The sequence below is a fragment of the Diuraphis noxia genome, unplaced genomic scaffold, assembly GCF_037042655.1.
Source record: "Diuraphis noxia isolate RWA-SAM2 unplaced genomic scaffold, SU_Dnox_SAM2 contig0004, whole genome shotgun sequence".
In the NCBI taxonomy this organism is placed as follows: domain Eukaryota; kingdom Metazoa; phylum Arthropoda; class Insecta; order Hemiptera; family Aphididae; genus Diuraphis; species Diuraphis noxia.
In genome coordinates this window covers 49,641,170-49,663,047 of record NW_028301714.1, presented here as the reverse complement: position 1 = coordinate 49,663,047, position 21,878 = coordinate 49,641,170, and the positions used below count along the sequence as shown (strand labels likewise).

The 21,878-nt window shown below is 29.7% G+C and overlaps 1 protein-coding gene across 5 annotated transcripts in view; it reads left to right on the top strand.

Moving 5' to 3' along the window:
• The window catches only part of cpo (RNA-binding protein), a 60,175-nt gene extending 49,807 nt beyond the window's left edge, over nt 1-10,368 (top strand). For 2 of the 5 annotated variants that reach the window (XM_015512408.2, XM_015512410.2), the window contains 6 exons: nt 311-364; nt 459-521; nt 1,883-2,030; nt 2,846-2,991; nt 7,171-7,331; nt 9,567-10,368. In XM_015512408.2, coding sequence (XP_015367894.1) covers nt 311-364; nt 459-521; nt 1,883-2,030; nt 2,846-2,991; nt 7,171-7,331; nt 9,567-9,639 — 645 coding nt within the window. In that variant the 3' untranslated portion in view covers nt 9,640-10,368. Of the gene's footprint in view, nt 1-310; nt 365-458; nt 522-1,882; nt 2,031-2,845; nt 2,992-7,170; nt 7,332-9,041; nt 9,156-9,566 lie in introns of all 5 variants that reach the window. The other 3 variants (XR_016191344.1, XM_015512409.2, XM_015512412.2) reach the window with 3 other exon arrangements.
• Nucleotides 10,369-21,878: the final 11,510 nt, after the last annotated feature.

Sequence of the window (21,878 nt, the reverse complement as noted above, 5' to 3'; positions counted from 1 at the left end):
CGTGGCGTATGATAAATATAAAAACTCATTCTTATTCGATCCGTTTTCGAAATCCTCTGTGAATTCAATAGTAATGACTTCCCACAATCGTTAATGTGGTTCTTATCAACAACGACAACTACCACGATTCCGATTTGTACCGCAAATGTACCCTCTCATAACTACAATACACATTTCATCGGTTTTATTATCGAACACCGGTTTATTGCTGTGTCGAGAAGATACATTTGCTGTCGGATATTGCTGTCGTTATGTAATATACTAATATTATGTTTTTTTTTTTATTTATTCGTGTTTTTTTTTTTTTTAGGGTTACGAAGGATCTCTGTTAAAAGTTACAAGCAAAAATGGCAAAACAGCTTCGGTAAGCTTAAATAACTGACCAAATAAAAATCATAAAATTGTAGTAGTAACGTTATTATGACATTATTTTTACTTTTCATTTTTTTTTTTCGCAGCCAGTGGGTTTTGTTACGTTCCAGACACGCGCTGGCGCCGAGGCCGCCAAACAAGACCTTCAGGTGCGTTTTATATTATATTATATTTTATATATAATATATATAAATATATATGAACTATATATAACCTATAATGTTATTTATATTATTATTATTATATTATATATTATTTCCCCGTGATAAACTCTTTTTGGACTTTGATCGAAACTTCATCCCCCAAACGTGACGTGAATTTCTAAACAATATGGCATTATAAAACTTTATACTTTGTGAGGTACCAATACATAAATAAATATGTGTGTGTGTGTATGAGTGTGCGATACAATATCATATACGAGTATAACATCGAACATGCCAACCTATATATGTATATAACTACTATATAGTATTACGCTTATCACTGGCATTTAATATATTTATATAATATAATATATAAACTGCAGTAACCATAGTACACGTACGATTTATTATATAAAATGACGTATTGTATTAAAACTATTATTATTATTATGAGAAGTATCGCCGTATTTTACAAAGTATACAGCCGTAGTCACGCTAATTCTACTCCCTCCCCAAAAGTTAACTTCATGACATTTTCCAGCGTATATTAAGCAAGAGAGTTTATAACCCGGAAACGTAATGGACGTAGACGTATAAAATCACTTGGTTTACCGTGTACAGCCACGAGTACGCGCATAGGTTGATGTTTACGTGTTCTTTTTTTAAAATTAATTTTCCAAAACATTGCAAACAAAACTTAACACGCCAGTTCTATATATGTCTGTTCAAAGCTTAATTAACTGTACATATTATGTATTATGTATACGCACGTTGTATAATAATATTGACTCTAAAATAAAACGAGATCTATGACTCAAAACGGAGTTGTGTTCAACGTTTGTTTTTACCGTCATTATAATTATTTAAATGCTTAATATTACTATAAACCAACAAAAAAACAATTATTATTATTATTATTATTATTATATATGCACTTAAGCGTTGTGACCTTTTGTCGAGCGGCCTTAGTGAACAGATATATAATTGGCAAGTAGTTTTATACGTCTACAGGCCAAGACTTTTACATTTAGATTATATGTTAAACGATAACCACAGACGGGTAGTTTCCGTAGTGAAATAAGCACGAGTACGACGAGCTCATATTTATTAGAAAATGCTGTCTCGTATTATACCACGCGTAGTGATATCATACGTAAATATAATATTGGCACCGCGCGCGAAGAAAGAGTTTTTGCAAAAAAAAAAGAAATACCAAACGTAAACTTCGCGTGTCGCGTCTAGACCAGCACTCCAACCCTTTCTCGTCACAACCCAAATTGTAGTCGTACTTGAGCGGAAATTGCCCGCTCTGATTTCCGACACGGGATGGTAGCACTGTATTGTTGTGTGTTTGGTTTCGGCAGCAGGGCGTCCGGTTCGATCCCGACATGCCGCAAACCATACGGCTAGAATTCGCTAAAAGTAACACGAAGGTTAGCAAGCCAAAACAGCCCGCCAACGCAAACGTCACGCCCAACACGCACCAAGGCCTGATGCACCCGCTCACTGGACGTAAGTAATCTGCATATACCTCGTCTACTTCCAGGGCACCGACAACCTACCCCGTCCACGATTATTACTATATACAGCTTATTATATTGTAATAATATAATACTATAGGGGGTGATTTGGACGCTAGAAAAATGAACGAACCCCAGTTTTCGATAAAGACCGGCAGGCATAGAGAAACGCGCGTCTATAATTATCTATAAATAGGAGTAATAGATATAATTGACATTAGCTTGTGACCTCTGTCGGCTTGGGTACGACCTTTTTGAGATATATCTACCAATTTTAGTCCAAGGCATTAAAAAAAATAATGTACGGACGACACACTTATTGCTGTCAGCTCGTTTATCACTTTCTAATATGCGGATCCGTTGCTCAGAAAAGACTCGAATTTTTAATTTTTACAACTTATCGATATTATTACAAGAGTACTTTGAGTAAAAGCTAATACATGGAAGAATCAATATAATATTATATTAATGTAATTCTAAATAAATATTTAAATATGACCTACATTATGGTTACAATAGTGTCACGCTTAATAACTTTTGAAAATAAATTAATATAATCTGGTATTTCATTTTTACCGTGCAGATATATTCTCCTTAAACAGCGTTGAGTAACTTTATCTTCAAAACGGCACAATCTAGTACTGTATATACATTCGACTTTCGATCGCCGTTGCTCCACTTTTACCACCCCTCACCACATCCCTCAAAAATACTACCCACATCGTACCCGTGATTTCTGACACACTGATGTTATTATGTCATTTTAAATATTTATCTTGTTCATATTTTGTCTTTGTCATCGTCTAGATCTAGGTGCCCCGTTCTTCACCGGTGCTCCGGCAGAGTTATGGCATCATCCGTTGGCGTACGCTGATATGCCGACTGCAGCCACGGCCACGGCTCTACAACACGCAGCTCTTGTCCATCCGGGACTACATCCACATCCTCAACAGGTAGTGTGTGAAATATAAATCTATGGATAGCATTTAAAAAAAAAAAATAAATACCGCTAACATATAATATTATATAACGATGTTATACCAACGCTTGTGCAAGCTTGCCATAACAATTATATTTCTGTGTACTATATAGATGACGTCGTCGTCCTATAGTTATAAGGAATTTAGTACCTATCTATATAGCTTCGCTTCTAAGTTTTGTGTGTACATCGAAAACGCTGCATTAAATTTGGTATAAATTTACATTTTAGACGTACAGATATCGAATCGTATCAGATACCTATACAATATTTACACGGTATAAATACAAATCATGCCTTATCTTATAATATGATTATGGTATGTGTTCTCGCGAAACAATAGTTACCAATTTTCAACATAACAAGAAAAATAAGTGCAATGACAAAGTCAAGCAATTTAAAAATTGCTTTTTATTGTTTTTTTTCTTCTTGTTAAATGTGTTTTGATCTTATTACAACTTTAGAAATTGCGTTTTCCCAAGCTTTTATTTTTAATGGGTTTATGAAATATTAACATATAAATACATTTTCGTTACATTTGGAATGTCCAGCCGCTCCCTGCATATAAAGTACTCGAAAAATATTAGAAATGTCCAAGTTAAGGTTAAATAAATAAAACATTGCTTTTTACTCAACTCAATTTTAAGCATTGTTATAACATTCCGTTTGTTTTAAACGTTCAATCAAATCTAAAAAATACCATTTTATTAAATTTTTATTAACATGTCTATAACTTGTTTCTCATGAATCTCTCGGTAAATTTTGGTCTGGTGTAGTAACGGCAGGGAGTAAAACGAATAACAACTAAAAGCACATACATTTTTCATGCACGGATCATGATCATCAATTTTATTGTTGCAATATACACTTATTAGCCACGCATGTGTATAATAATATTATTTTGTAGGTATTTTTTTTTTCATCATAATTTTCGATGTGAGATATTGTGGTAATAGCGCTGCCCTAGTGCCCTTGGATTTAGAAAAAGGATTAAAGGAATTATAATACGACTACTTACTGATGATTAAATTTAATATAGATTATTTTATTTTATTTTATTAAATATATCTATATAATTTAAATTTAAAATAAGATGATGTTAAAAACGTTAAATAAATATATTTCGACTTCCTATGTTTGTAAATAATATAGTAAGTGAAATGAATCATATTTCATTATAAAAGTATAAATACTAATTAATTTTGTTCAATTTTACAATATTATTAATTACAACGAAATTTACTTCAAATGAATATTATTGACCCGAGTAGGTATTGATCATTTTAAATTATAATTTATATCTCCATAGACTTTAATTATTGGTTATCCATAAACAATTTTTGCCCAAAACTACCTGAGAACAGATATAATTGTACTGATGCAGCCATACAATCATATTTTATAAAGCCAATCACACATTGCAATTTCTTTAGCTGCATATTTACGAATGGAAATAATTTTATAAAAATATATTACCTATTTTTTTTTTTTTTTTTTTTTTTTTTATTTTTTTTTTTATTTTAGAACCATCAGCAATAAAACTATTATAGTTCGACAATTAGATTAAAACGATAAATAGAATTTGTGTGTACAATTTAAACGATAACATTGGTATGAATATAATGTTAATAATAGTTTTAGCATATATAAAATAATAGAGAGAAAAAAGATAAGATAAAAACATAATGAGGTGATTATTGTTAACAATGATAAATAATAACAACTAAGCAACTTTAGTTAGAAGTGAATTGAGGACTGTGGTTAGCAGGGAGATAAGAGGACTAATAATAGCGTTTAGATTGGAAATAAAGTTGGACAGAATGGTTGAGATGGGTGGAGATGAACCATTCGTGTTGTGATTTTTCGTTGCTTCTGCGTAGTTTTTCGGTTTGATAGGAGGAGGTTCGGTTGGAATGTTGGCCGCCAGAGGGACTGCTGGAGGAACCGGTGTATCATTATTATCTGTGTTATTCATTTTTCGTGCAAGGCGCCTCTTGAGATAATATTTTTTTTCCTGCTTGAAGGCTGGGCAGCCTCTATAGTTGGCGGTATGAGCGCCGGAACAAAGTACGCACTTGGCCGGTGTGGCACGAGATTTGGTGCATTCATCAGTGGGGTGGTTTTCACTGCATTTGACGCAACGTGGTTGATGGCTACACCAGTTACGAGTATGTCCGTACATTTGACATTTTTTGCATTGGGGAGGTTGGCGAGATTTTCTGGGCTTTTCGATTATAACTATGGAGTTTAATAACTTAGTTACTTGAAATATTTCTAAATTATGTTCCTTTGGTTCAAGGTTGATTAGGAATAGTGGCAACGGTGCCTTTGTTTTTTTATTCTGAATATTGCTAACGTTAAGGACAGAAAATCCCAATTCATCAAGGACTGTCTTGATATCCTCGGTGGGAGTGGAGTAGTGTAAGTGGCGGATTACAGCTTGAATTGGACGTAAATGTTGAGGTGTGTGTGTGTGAAAAGACACACGGCTCTTATTAAGAATAGACGCAGCATTAGCAAAAATATTGTAATTGGCCGAACGAATCGTTATGAATGCCATAGAAGACTTAAAGGTAACTGCGTCTGGGCCCAAAATGGAAATAATATCATACTTGAGCTTTGAGAAGTTAGTGACATTTTTAATGTAGATTGTCGGAGCGCTGTGGCTAGATCCGTCGCTGGTCGGTTGAGTAGACGTTTTCTTTGAATTATCCCCTTGAACTAGTAGCTCATCTGTAACTGGGGGTGGACTGAATACCTCTGGTTCGGAAGTTGTGCCATCCTCGAGGGCGGCAAACCTATTTGGGGTGACAAAAATTTTGCTTTTCTTTTCGTCAGTTGTTGGAGAAGACAGAGATGACGATAAATTGCGTTTATTGTGCGTGTTATTTCGATACATATCGAATGGCCGCGTATATAGTTACGCAACAAGCAGGTAAATGAATATAAAACGCATGACGCTATCGGGTAACGATAAGGAGTAACATGCGTGTTTACTCTACGACGGTCGGCACCGAACTCATATATTACCTATAGTACATAATATATATCGCGCATTACGATCATCACAATAATTAAACTACCATCACTCAGAAAAAAAATCGTTCAATGTTTTAATGAAATGGGACCATTATTTTAGAGTACAACGGTTTACCTAGCATCAATATTGAATTATATTAAATTAATCAAATTTTCTTTAAAATAAATAATATTTAATACATTAATATCCATAGTTTAAAGATGACTAAATCAAATTAACGAAACATAAATGTTTGAAATAATGAAGTCCATAGATTCGTTCCATACACACATCATACTTAAATGTAACAAACATATAATTAATTTAAAGAATAGTTTGATAGGTTTAAATACCTCAACGCCCCATGTTTTAATAATAGTAAGACATTATTAATAATAAGTGTTTTATTCCCGATTAATTCTAAATTGATTCAAAATAATGATTTTTTGCATAAACCCCGAAAATGACAAAATACAATACGATCATAAGGCTCTTTGGTGGAGACATCGATCAGGCTTGTAGTTTCACACACGCAGTGTTATAATATGTAGCTTTATCGAATAGTTAGTATATTTATAGCGGACACGGTTGCACTGCACTTTGGCGAAAATGTCTTGCTCATGGCTGCCAGCGGATTGGCTGTTTAGAGTCGTATTCTGTGGCCCCCGACCAGCGAAACGGCCCATCTGCATCATTTCACCTTCAAAGGCAGTAAGCACACGTCGGCCGGGAAGACGGGAACACATTATTCAGCGGCGATTATAATAGATGCATCACGCGTTAATATGTTATTGCTTTGCACATATTTTGTTCTTCCACCGCCGCCGTGTCCGGGACCACAATATATTTTATAAGAATTTCATTTTATGACAATTTATTAGTTGTTGTTATGTGTGTATAATATGTGTGTAGTGTAGTGTTATGTTATACCTAACCGCCCGCGCTACATTTGATGGCGTAGCTGTATAGTTTAGTCATAGTATATCTAGTCACGCGTGCACGTGCGATGGAAAAATAATAATCAGAAAAAAAAGGAATGTAACGAACGAGAGACGATTTAATATAGTTATTTGCGTAGCTTGCGGTGAAGGTACTATGCGTAATAAAATCATATTAGGATTGGCTCGTTTTCAGCCGACGTTGACGCTGGGCCCACACGGCCTTCCGTTCCTGCCCTCCCCCGCACTGCCCTCACCGCCCAACCAGCAGCAGCCCCAGCCACCCTGTTCCACGCTGTTCGTCGCCAACCTTGGGCAGTTCGTGTCCGACCACGAGCTTAAAGACATTTTCGCCAGGTCAGTAGTCAGAAAAAAACAAAAAAAAAATATAACAAAACCAACAAAAAATAAACAACAACAATAACATTATATTAATATAATATTATCTATGATTACCTATGAGTACCTTTCTGTTTTGTCAGTGTTTTCTGTGTGTGAGACATCAAAACGCGACCTTAATATAGATAACAACGGTCTCGAAGATTTGAATTTAGATTTAGATTTTTCGTGTTATTGTGATGTATGAAATATATTGATATTGATACCAATATATAAATTTCGAATACGTTATCTTTTCTTATAGAAGGTACGAAAAATGTTTTCGGCATATTTTTCCAAACATGTCATGAATCCTCACGTGATGGTTTGTGTAGTTGCCACACGTGGAATATAACATTTTATACATTTGGAAAACTGTCCATATGCAATGAGTAATGACTATGATATTAAATCTATATGCTGGTGACTTTGGTGTTTGTCTTTAAACAACATGTGAGACGTGTTATTTTGTGATCGCTTTAGATTTGCACACAGCTGACGTGGCGTCGTTTATGATCGGCGCACGGCGAGCTCAACACGAAATTTACAATATAAAGTTATAATTTATAATGTATTTTTATTTAATCTTTTATAATATTATCACTGTGATTCATAAACAAGTTCGGTAAACTTCTTCGGAACCGGTGTTATCTATTATGCAGGATGATTCACCAAGCATGCTCACCTATATTTATTCCTTTCATGATGAATTCATTCAAATCGTAAATTTTGGAATTTTTAAATATACTCGACATTTTTTTTAAATTCTTGAATTTGTTTGTACTACTTAAGAGTGTCAAGTGTCATGCAAACTCCTGTTTTTTCAAATGAGAAACATCTTTTTTACGGTAAATTATTTAGCGGATAATTTTTTGAACATTTTGATTTGCCTATACAAAATTCAATTTAGTAGATTATTAATCATTAAAATGTTTGCACTTAAGATAAAAGTCCTTAAAAACGGTTAAACAAAAATATAAAATAATCTTGATAATGAAATTAGTATTTATTATATTTAGGCCATTTTTATAAATTATTTATATTAATGGATTAATATCAATGACAAAAATGTAAAAATCATTATAGCCCCTCTCTTATAAATTCATTATTACAGAACTTTTATCCTTAAAACACCCAGTTAAATAACTCAAAATCTATTCGTAGATACAAATTTTGATTCTGAAACGTAACATTTTTAGAAAAAATATCTTTTAAATAATTTATAGTTGAAAGGAGGGGAAGTAATTTGAAAAATAGAAGTTTTTATTTACATAGAACACTGTTTAAGTAGTTCCAAAAATTTCAAAAATTTTAAAATATAGTCTTCAAGTAGGTAAATCCCTAAAAACAGATTTTAAACAACTGAATTAATGAAGAAAAAAGGAGGTGAACATGCTTTGCGAATCGTCTTAAGTATACTACAATTTATTACACCATACAACGTATTGTATGGTTCCTGTCTTTAATATCAAATATAGATATACCTACATAGAATTAAGTGTTGTCGCATTTTGTGAGAAAATTTTATAATTCACGTATTTACAATAAAACATTGACGTCATCAAATGGTTTTTTAGTTTAAGATATAAATATGTATTATATATAAAATTTAGGATATATTATAAGATCCAAGTTGGCCCGAGAAAAATGACAGGATTTTTTTTATTGTTTTTTTTTTTTCAAATATAGAACGAGTTACAGTCAGTCAAAGCAGACGTTTAATTATTGGCCGACCACCTATAAATGAAGACATTGATAAACGTATTTCTCTATACCCATGTACATAAGAAAACATATTATAAGGTGAGAAGGTGGAGGGCACAAAAAATCGTTAGGCACAATATAATAATATACCATTACATAAGCGGCGAGGGGGATTTTTTCATGACACTTGGACGAGATTCTCGAAAGAGATAAACATATTATTTTATAGTCTTTATTCGATTTTTTTTCTATTCTCATTTACAATGGGGCTACACGTGTGAACAAGACAAATACATAGCTGCACGCAAACACAGAAATCAATAGACGCGAGCTTAAAAGAACTAACAGACTAAAATTCCGTATTCCTTTCCCACCACTACTCGAAACCATTCACTCAATCGAACTAAACAATATTATATTTTATTTTATAGTTATTAAGAGGACCGTCACAAAAACACTAAGAAATTAACGATGTCTTATTTATTTGTTTTTGTTTCTTTGTTTTTATAGGGAGTATGCTGGCCAAAAGAAATTGGACAACGTCAATTTCACGTATACTCACATGCAGTTGAACAACACCTGACAACTACAAGATAGACTATCAGTACCTGCCCAAGTCTAGATAACGCGCGACACGACAAAAACAACCTACCAAATCCCTATAACGGAAAAAATTAATTTAAGTAAATTTAAATTTAAAAAAAATACTATTGAATAATTATTACTAGCTTAAAGCTTCTTAAGCTGTTGTACAAAGCAGTAACAATTTCCTTGTTCGCCTGTAGTGTTTAAAAACATATTCATCATATTTATATTATATAATATTATATAGTGTACCTAATTCCTAACTTTTTTCCCTAAGCTTTTAAACTAATACCTAAATAATCGTCCTATGCTTGTTTAGTGGGTAGTATAAGATCTTAAGACTCATCAAATCTGTGATTGTTTCTCATGTATTTTTTTTTTTTTATCCTAAAAAATTGTCTATTCTCGTATAGGCGTGGTTCAGATGTTAGCAATAATAATTACTAATAACAAACAAAAAAAAGTAAATAAATAAATATAAATGTAAGCGCGCTCATTTACATTCACTAAATACATATCAATAATGCTTTGAAAGGGAATTAACGTTATACATTGTAAATAATTTTATAAAAGACTAAGTCTGTTAGGATAGCCTGACGTTAACGAACTGCGTTAGATCGATCAGAGCGTATCGTGCAGTCCGTATCGCTTCGGTTGGTTCTTGGCGGCGTCCAAAATTAAAACGGTTTAGTCAAAAAAAAAAAAAAAAAAAAAAAACAAATAAAAATATATATATAAAAAAAATTATTATAGATAATAATAATAATAATTATTAAAATTATTATTATTATCATACAAAATGATTGAATTCTGCAAACTATTTTTTATACAATTTAGTCTTTTATTTCTTGCCATTATATACGAGTAGATTTTGTTTTAAACAAATTTACAGGGTGCGGCTTGTTTAGCAGCTCATGGAAGTTTTTCTAGGTAGTTACGAGGATTATTTTCATTGTTGTGTATTCTCGTCTTTTTTTCGGAAAAAAAAATAGGATATATCTGGGAACACGTAAGCTAATTATTATATTAACAATAATCGCGTATATAATATTTGATAATTAATTTAAAATGACAATCTTTTTTTAAGTTTTTAATTTTTTAAGAGACAATAATTTTTCAATGTTTTTGTTCTCGGAGAATTTTTTTTAATGTAATATTAATATACAACTGAAAAAGACCAAAGATTACGTTCTCTTATAGTTTATTGTCATTTTATTTTTAGACGACTACCAATGAATAATTTTGAAAATAAAATATTCTTTTTTCCTGCGTGTCAGTGTACATATGGAATATTACGTATGTTTTGGTGTATTATATTGAAATTATTATTATTATTATTATTATTATTATTATTATTATTATTAAGCAGTTAGACGTATAGTTAATAAATTGAATAATTATAGTTATTAATTTATATATATATATATATATTACATATATATATAATAATAATACCATTTTAAATACTTAAAATTATAAGTATTTTGTTTTACTTTTTTATTTTAAGTCTGTGATTACTCGTCGTGGTAATTATTTCAGATCTGTTAAACGTAAGACGAACGGTGTTCACAGGCTAGCAAAAGACGTTGATGTATTATTATTACTGTAAAAAGTTTACTGATACATTCCAATGAGGACTATATAATTGAATAAATAACGCATTCCAAAAACAAACGATTAATTATTATTTTAAAAGTAATGTTATTTTACAACTATGTTTTACCGACGTCTTTTGCGAGAAAAAATTATTATATCCGTCCAAATTATAAAACTCTTTTTTGTTTTTCTAATTATTTCGTTATTAATAATAATAATTATTAATATTAGGAATCATCATTATTAATTATTAGAATTTAATTACTATCAATACGATCATTGCGGATTTTGTAGATTTATTCAAAGATAAAAATTAAATTTTAAGCTCAAACAGATTTCCTTTTGTTTAAATTTTTTTAATTTAATAAAATAAAATAGCCTTTCTTATTTGCAACACATACATATCATTATATACATTTTAACGCTGTATAGCCTGTGTATTTTTTTTAATGTGATCAATAGTAGCCTTATAATCTTATTTATATTATATATTAACCATTAGTGGATATATAAATGTTAATTGGAAGAAAATAAAACAAATTATTGTACTTGAATGTAAACATACGTTTGTATGTGAATAAAATTTTTTGTGATTTTGGTCACCTTATCCAGGTGAATACGATACAAAAATGTATAATCGAAACATATCAATAACTGTGCCCCCCATAAAATAATTGATTAAAATATAATATATTAAATTAAATGTTGTTAAATAAATAACGAGATAATAATAATTACGATTATGTTTGTATTAATTGTAATTTGAAAAAGAAAAGAATTCATTAAGAAAAAGTTATTGTACATTTTTATCAATTTCTCATAAGTTTGTTTAGATACTTGTGTAGTGAAATTTAGTTGTTACTGTGCGTAATTTTGAATAATATAAACGTTTGTTAAACGGAATTTTTATTGTTACTTTTACCGAACATTGTAATATGTTTTAGCTTGCGTTATTTATGGTGTTTATATAAAAATAGGTATTTAATTACATTTTAGTGGTATTATTAAAACAATTATTATTATTATTATTATTATTATTATTATTATATAGACGATATTATTTAAACATATGAAAAAACCTAAAAAATAGGAATTGTATTTACAATACGATGCATACGAAAAAAAATAAAAAATAAAAGTAGTGAATTGATTGGGAACTGTGTTTTAAGTTTTTTATCGACGCGATGATGATTATTCATAATTATATTATACTAGCTGATCTCTGTGCACTTCGTTACCCATTGAAAATACCAACTCCATATGATTCAAAACTTGTATTTAATTCGTCGTTTAATACCCAGCTATATAATTGATTTCATTTGGCATTTTAAGCAAGTCAATTATGATAACCTAATGTTGATGAATATTGCGAATATGCGAAATAAATTATGCGAAAACAATAATAAATAATTCACAACCTTAAGTTTGAAATCAATATCAATCTTACAAAAAAAACAACCTTTAGCACATTTTTTGGGTCAAAAGATGGTGAAACTATTGCATTTTTTAGTATGGTAATTTTCTTACCCGCACAACTTTTTTGGACTAAATCTATGCCAAAATCTGCTTCACAATGTATTCTTTCATTAAAAAAAAAATCAAGGGGATCTGATAAGTAGTTTCAGAGTTTACTCTGTACAAAGATTTTCATTTCGTATTTATATAGTTAGATTAAAATTGTTATTTATTATATGATAATTTATTTATTATAATATCATTAATACGATCTCATACCAAAATAACCATGTGAAAATATGGTTGGGTCAACGATAAAAATTGTTAAGACTTTTGTACTAGCAATACAACAATTAAGTGTGATATGTGACTTTTAACCTTAGAAATGTATAGTTATTATTCATTTTCAACATTTATTACACCACAATCATAAATGGAATAATATTAATTACTAACATTATAAAAATTAAATTAGTACGTTAGAGCTATCTAAAATATATTATTTAAAAGACAAATTATATGTTTATTTTCATAGAGTTAATAAAGCTTTAAAATCTATGGTCATTAGCCTGAAGGTCATTTAGTAGGCTTTTTTTTAACTGTGGAGAGGATACGGTCGGCAGAACACGTGTATATGTGGCTAGGACTTGTCTCTAAAATCCAGGTGGTCCATTGAGGAAATATTAACACCGGCTGATCATTGGATCTATACACTGTACACAAGTTAAGTGTGAACGAGTGTTTTCAAAATTAAAAATTTTAAAAACCAAACATAAATCTTCATTGAGCCAGCAATATTTGGATCCTTTAACTATTCTAAACTATCTATTTGTTGAAGATGATATAATTCAATGTATAAACAAAGATAAAGTTATAGATATATTAGGATCGTCATGCAATGAATTAAAAATTACTTTTTTAATAATTTAATAATTTAATGTTAATTTTTAATTCAAGTTTTGTATTTTATTTGTAAAATTGTTAAGTAACAATGTTGGTTTACATTTTTATATTTATAATATTATATTGACAAAGACGTTGAAAAAAACGACCTAATTTTATTAATTTTGTATAAAATAGTTTTAATATTTTATTAAATGACAGGTAATTTTTTTATCGTTTAAGTTAAAATTAAGTTTGTGGGAGGCCCATTCGAAAATAGTTAACCAGGTGCCCAGTCATGAAACTTTTATAAAAAAATCTGTGGAAATGCACTGAACATGCGTACGGGCCGCAATTGATAGCTCCCGGATGGGTGACCACTCGGGATTCTTAGCAACACACCCTTGCCATACATAAACAAACACCTGTTAAAACTTACCAACTTAAAAACCTACAAACAAATACACTAAAATAACCCCTACCATTATACCACATCACACCAAATATGCTTTATGTTGCAAAGGGTCCTACTAATATATATAATATATATAAAAAAAAAAAATGGTAGGTAGGCATGGACACCTGTAGGTAAACGCATTTTAAGAAGCAAAAAAAAAAACAATTTGAAAAAAATTAAACAGTATAAACCAGGGCTTAAAATCGGTAACCGGTTTGTAACGAAAACCGGTAAACAACCAATAATTGATGATAAAAGAGGATCGCAAGTTCTTAAAATAAAATCAAAAGGTACATATGTTAGTTGCTATACGATGGTAGATAGATACGTGCCTACATTAGTTCCTACATGGCTTCACGGTAAAAAAGGTAAATATATGTAAGTTATAATACGGTGGAAAAAAGGTACTATATTTTATATACCGTATATTGAGGATACTTTGCACCATACATGGTAAAATTGCACCAAAAAAAAAAAGTAATTTAACAAAGTATCTCGTTAACAATTAATGATACCAAAATATAAATCTTATCACTTTGTTCCTGACACTGTTAAATGACTTTTGAAATGGTTCTAACTTCAGTATGTCAAATTAGTCCAAAAAAGAAATTTGGCAACAATTATATTCTTAGAATACACAATAAAGACTGCCCTATATATCCTAAAGTAAAATTAATAAAATTAATAAAATAAAATATAAAGAATAATTAAATCATGATAAAATTATGTTTTGTAGTGGCAAGTGGCTAATAAAGTTTAAAATTGTGTCGACCATAATAAACTAGAGCTATATTTTGAAAATAAAAATGGAAAGGGGGTATTGGCGCTCACAGGCAAATAACTTTTAAGGATCAAAAAATAAATTTGGATAAAATTATGGTCTTTAAATACACACTGAAGACTGCACTATATATTCTCAAAAAAAAAAACAAAAGAAGAATAATTAAATCATGATAAAATTATGTTTCGTAGTTGAAAAAGGCAAATAAAGTTTAAAATTGTGTTCACAAGATTAAATTAGAGCTATATTTTGAAACTAAAAATGGAAAGGGGGTATTGTGATCGTGATCGTGATCTTGATCTTGATCTTAATCGTGATCGTGATCTTGATCTTGATCGTGATCGTGATTGTGATCGTGTTCGTGATCTTGTTCTTGATCGTGATCGTGATTGTGAATGAATTGTGAAAGACAATGACAATGACAATGACAATATGCAATATGTATTCTCAGGAAAAATAAATGAAGGATGATTAAATCATGATAAAATTATGTTTTTAAGTGGCAAGTGGCTAATAAAGTTTAAAATTGTGTCCACAAAAATAAATTAGTGCTATATTTTGAACATAAAAATTGAAAGGGGGTATTGGCGCCCGCAGGCAAATGATTTTTAAAGGTTCAAAAAAGTAATTTGGAAAAAATGATGGTATTTGAATACACAATGAAGACTGCAATATGTATTCTCAAGAAAAAAAAAGAAGGGTAATTAAATCATGATAAAATTATGTTTTTTAGTTGGAGGTGGTTAAAATAGTTTGAAAATGGTGACCATAAAAATAAACCAGAGCTATATTTTGAAAATAAAAACTGAAAGGGGGAATTGGCACCCACAGGTAAATAATTTTAAGGATCAAAAAAGATACTTGGGGAAAATTATGGTCTTAGAATACACAATGAAGACTGCACTATGAATTATCATGAAAAACAAAAAAATTGTAATTAAATCATAATAAAATTATGATTTTTAGTGGTAAGTGGCTTATAAAGTTTAAAAATTGTGTCCACAAAAATACACTTGAGCTATATTTTGAAACTAAAAATGGAAAGGGGGTATTGTGATCGTGATCGTGTTTGTGATCTTGATCGTGATTTTCATCGTGATCGTGATTTTCATCGTGATCTTGATCTTGTTCGTGATCTGATCTTTATAGTTATCTGATCTTGATATTGATATTGATCTTGATCGTGATCTGATCTTGATCTTGATCTTGATAGTTATCTGATCTGATCTTGATAGTGATCTGATCTTGATAGTGATCTGATCTTGATCGTGATCTGATCTTTATAGTTATCTGATCGTGATAGTGATCTTTATTTTGTTCGAGATCTGATCTTGAAGGTGATCTGATCTTGATAGTTATCTGATCTTAATATTGATCTGATCTTGAGCGTGATCGTGATCTTGATCTGATCTTGATAGTGATCGTGATAGTGATCTTTATAGTAATCTGATCTTGATAGTGATCTGATCTTGATCTTGATCGTGATCGTGATCTGATCTTGATAGTAATCTGATCTTGATATTGATCTGATCTTGAGCGTGATCGTGATCTTGATCTGATCTTGATAGTGATCGTGATAGTGATCTTTATAGTAATCTGATCTTTATAATAATCTGATCTTTATAGTAATCTGATCTTGATAGTGATCTTGATCGTGATCGTGATAGTGATCTTTATTTTGTTCGAGATCTGATCTTGAAGGTGATCTGATCTTGATAGTTATCTGATCTTGATATTGATCTGATCTTGAGCATGATCGTGATCTTGATCTGATCTTGATAGTGATCTGATCTTGATCTTGACCGTGATCTTGATCTTGATCGTGATCTGATCTTGATAGTTATCTGATCTTGATCTTGATCGTGATCGTGATCTTGATCGTGATCTGATCTTGATAGTGATCTGATCTTGATCTTGATCGTGATCGTGATCTGATCTTGATCGTGATCTGATCTTGATAGTGATCTTGATCGTGATTTTGATCCTGAACGTGATCGTGATAGTGATCGTGATCGTGATCGTGATTGTGAATGTAATCGTGATGGTGATTGTGATTGTGAATGCGATTGAATTGTGAAAGGCAATGACAATGACAATGCCAATATGCAATATGTATTATCAATAAAAATAAATTAAGGATAATTAAATCATGATAAAATTATGTTTTTTAGTTGAACATGGTCAAAAAAGTTTTAAAATCCTGATCACAAAAATAAACAGAGCTATATTTTGAAAATAAAAAGAGAAATTTGGATAAAATTATGGTCTTTGAATACACAATGAAGACAGCACTATGTATTCTCATGAAAAACAAAAGAAGGATAACTAAATCATGATCAAATTATGTTTTTAAGTGGCAAGTGGCTAATAAAGTTTAAAATTGTGTCCACAAAAATAAACAATAACTATATTTTGAACATAAAAATTGAAAGGGGGTATTGGCGCCCACAGGCATATGATTTAAAAGGATCAAAAAAGAAATTTGGATAAAATTATGGTATTAGAATACACAATGAAGACTGCAATATGTATTCTCAAGAAAAACAAAAGAAGGATAATTAAATCATGATAAAATAATGTTTCGTTGTTGAAAAAAGCTAATAAAGTTTAAAATTGTGTTCACAAGATTAAATTAGAGCTATATATAGAACATAAAAATTGAAAGGGGGTATTGTCGCCCGCAGGCAAATGATTTTCAAGAATCAAAAAATAAATTTGGAAAAAATTATGGTATTAGAATACACAATGAAGACTGCAATATGTATTCTCAAGAAAAACAAAAGAAGGATATTTAAATCATGATAAAATTATTTTTCGTAGTTAAAATGACTAAAAAAGTTTAAAATCGTGACCACAAAAATAAACAATAACTATATATTGAAAATAAAAATGGGAAGGGGTTATTGGCGCCCGCAGCCAAATGATTTTTAAGGATCAAAAAAGAAATTTAAAAAAAATTATGGTATTAGAATACACAATGAAGACTGCACTATGTATTCTCAAGAAAAACAAAAGAAGGATAATTAAATCATGATAAAATTATTTTTCGTAGATGAAAATGACTAAAAAAGTTTAAAATTGTGTCCACAAAAATAAATTAGAGCTATATATTAACATAAAAATTGAAAGGGGGTATTGGCGCCAGCAGGCAAATGATTTTTAAGGATCAAAAAAGAAATTTGAAAAAAATTATGGTCTTTGAATACACAATGAAGCCTGAAATATGTATTCTCAAGAAAAACAAAAGAAGGATAATTAAATCATGATAAAATTATTTTTCGTAGTTAAAATGACTAAAAAAGTTTAAAATCGTTACCACAAAAATAAACAATAATTATATATTGAAAATAAAAATGGGAAGGGGTTATTGGCGCCCGCAGGCAAATGATTTTTAAGGATCAAAAAAGAAATTTGGAAAAAATTATGGTCTTTGAATACACAATGAAGCCTGAAATATGTATTCTCAAGAAAAACAAAAGAAGGATAATTAAATCATGATCAAATTATGTTTTTAAGTGGCAAGTGCCTAATAAAGTTTAAAACCGTGACCACAAAAATAAACAATAACTATATATTGAAAATAAAAATGGGAAGGAGTTATTGGCGCCCGCAGGCAAATGATTTTAACGGATCAAAAAAGAAATTTGGAAAAAATTATGGTCTTTGAATACACAATGAAGACTGCACTATGTATTCTCAAGAAAAACAAAAGAAGGATAATTAAATCATGATAAAATTATTTTTCGTAGATAAAAATGACTAAAAAAGTTTAAAATTGTGTCCACAAAAATAAATTAGAGCTATATATTAACATAAAAATTGAAAGGGGGTATTGGCGCCAGCAGGCAAATGATTTTTAAGGATCAAAAAAGAAATTTGAAAAAAATTATGGTCTTTGAATACACAATGAAGACTGCACTATATATTCTCAAGAAAAACAAAAGAAGGATAATTAAATAATGATAAAATTATTTTTCGTAGTTGAAAATGACTAAAAAAGTTTAAAATTGTGTCCACAAAAATAAATTAGAGCTATATATTAACATAAAAATTGAAAGGGAGTATTGGCGCCCGCATGCAAATGATTTTTAAGGATCAAAAAAGAAATTTGAAAAATATTATGGTATTAGAATACACAATGAAGACTGCAATATGTATTCTCAAGAAAAACAAAAGAAGGATATTTAAATCATGATAAAATTATTTTTCGTAGTTAAAATGACTAAAAAAGTTTAAAATCGTGACCACAAAAATAAACAATAACTATATATTGAAAATAAAAATGGGAAGGGGTTATTGGCGCCCGCAGGCAAATGATTTTTTAAGGATCAAAAAAGAAGTTTGGAAAAAATTATGGTCTTTGAATACACAATGAAGCCTGAAATATGTATTCTCAAGAAAAACAAAAGAAGGATAATTAAATCATGATCAAATTATGTTTTTAAGTGGCAAGTGCCTAATAAAGTTTAAAACCGTGACCACAAAAATAAACAATAACTATATATTGAAAATAAAAATTGAAAGGGGGTATTGGCGCCCACAGGCATATGATTTAAAAGGATCAAAAAAGAAATTTGGATAAAATTATGGTATTAGAATACACAATGAAGACTGCAATATGTATTCTCAAGAAAAACAAAAGAAGGATAATTAAATCATGATAAAATAATGTTTCGTTGTTGAAAAAAGCTAATAAAGTTTAAAATTGTGTTGACAAGATTAAATTAGAGCTATATATAGAACATAAAAATTGAAAGGGGGTATTGTCGCCCGCAGGCAAATGATTTTCAAGAATCAATAAATAAATTTGGAAAAAATTATGGTATTAGAATACACAATGAAGACTGCAATATGTATTCTCAAGAAAAACAAAAGAAGGATATTTAAATCATGATAAAATTATTTTTCGTAGTTAAAATGACTAAAAAAGTTTAAAATCGTGACCACAAAAATAAACAATAACTATATATTAACATAAAAATTGAAAGGGGGTATTGGCGCCCGCAGGCAAATGATTTTTAAGGATCAAAAAAGAAATTTGAAAAAAATTATGGTATTAGAATACACAATGAAGACTGCAATATGTATTCTCAAGAAAAACAAAAGAAGGATAATTAAATCATGATAAAAGTATTTTTCGTAGTTGAAAATGACTAAAAAAGTTTAAAATTGTGTCCACAAAAATAAATAAGATCTATATAATAACATAAAAATTGAAAGGGGATATTGGCGCCCGCAGGCAAATGATTTTTAAGGTTCAAAAAAGAAATTTGAAAAAAATTATGGTCTTTGAATACACAATGAAGACTGCACTATGTATTCTCAAGAAAAACAAAAGAAGGATAATTAAATCATGATAAAATTATTTTTCGTAGATGAAAATGACTAAAAAAGTTTAAAATTGTGTCCACAAAAATAAATTAGAGCTATATATTAACATAAAAATTGAAAGGGAGTATTGGCGCCCGCAGGCAAATGATTTTTAAGGATCAAAAAAGAAATTTGAAAAAAATTATGGTATTAGAATACACAATGAAGACTGCAATATGTATTCTCAAGAAAAACAAAAGAAGGATATTTAAATCATGATAAAATTATTTTTCGTAGTTAAAATGACTAAAAAAGTTTAAAATCGTGACCACAAAAATAAACAATAACTATATATTGAAAATAAAAATGGGAAGGGGTTATTGGCGCCCGCAGGCAAATGATTTTTTAAGGATCAAAAAAGAAGTTTGGAAAAAATTATGGTCTTTGAATACACAATGAAGCCTGAAATATGTATTCTCAAGAAAAACAAAAGAAGGATAATTAAATCATGATCAAATTATGTTTTTAAGTGGCAAGTGCCTAATAAAGTTTAAAACCGTGACCACAAAAATAAACAATAACTATATATTGAAAATAAAAATGGGAAGGAGTTATTGGCGCCCGCAGGCAAATGATTTTAACGGATCAAAAAAGAAATTTGGAGAAAATTATGGTCTTTGAATACACAATGAAGACTGCACTATGTATTCTCAAGAAAAACAAAAGAAGGATAATTAAATCATGATAAAATTATTTTTCGTAGTTGAAAATGACTAAAAAAGTTTAAAATTGTGTCCACAAAAATAAATTAGAGCTATATATTAACATAAAAATTGAAAGGGGGTATTGGCGCCCGCAGGCAAATGATTTTTAAGGATCAAAAAAGAAATTTGAAAAAAATTATGGTATTAGAATACACAATGAAGACTGCAATATGTATTCTCAAGAAAAACAAAAGAAGGATAATTAAATCATGATAAAAGTATGTTTCGTAGTTGAAAAAGGCTAATAAAGTTTAAAATTGTGTCCACAAAAATAAATAAGATCTATATAATAACATAAAAATTGAAAGGGGATATTGGCGCCCGCAGGCAAAAGATTTTTTAAGGATCAAAAAAGAAGTTTGGAAAAAATTATGGTCTTTGAATACACAATGAAGCCTGAAATATGTATTCTCAAGAAAAACAAAAGAAGGATAATTAAATCATGATCAAATTATGTTTTTAAGTGGCAAGTGCCTAATAAAGTTTAAAACCGTGACCACAAAAATAAACAATAACTATATATTGAAAATAAAAATGGGAAGGAGTTATTGGCGCCCGCAGGCAAATGATTTTAACGGATCAAAAAAGAATTTTGGAAAAAATTATGGTCTTTGAATACACAATGAAGACTGCAATATGTATTCTCAAGAAAAACAAAAGAAGGATAATTAAATAATGATAAAATTATTTTTCGTAGTTGAAAATGACTAAAAAAGTTTAAAATTGTGTCCACAAAAATAAATTAGAGCTATATATTAACATAAAAATTGAAAGGGAGTATTGGCGCCCGCATGCAAATGATTTTTAAGGATCAAAAAAGAAATTTGAAAAATATTATGGTATTAGAATACACAATGAAGACTGCAATATGTATTCTCAAGAAAAACAAAAGAAGGATATTTAAATCATGATAAAATTATTTTTCGTAGTTAAAATGACTAAAAAAGTTTAAAATCGTGACCACAAAAATAAACAATAACTATATATTGAAA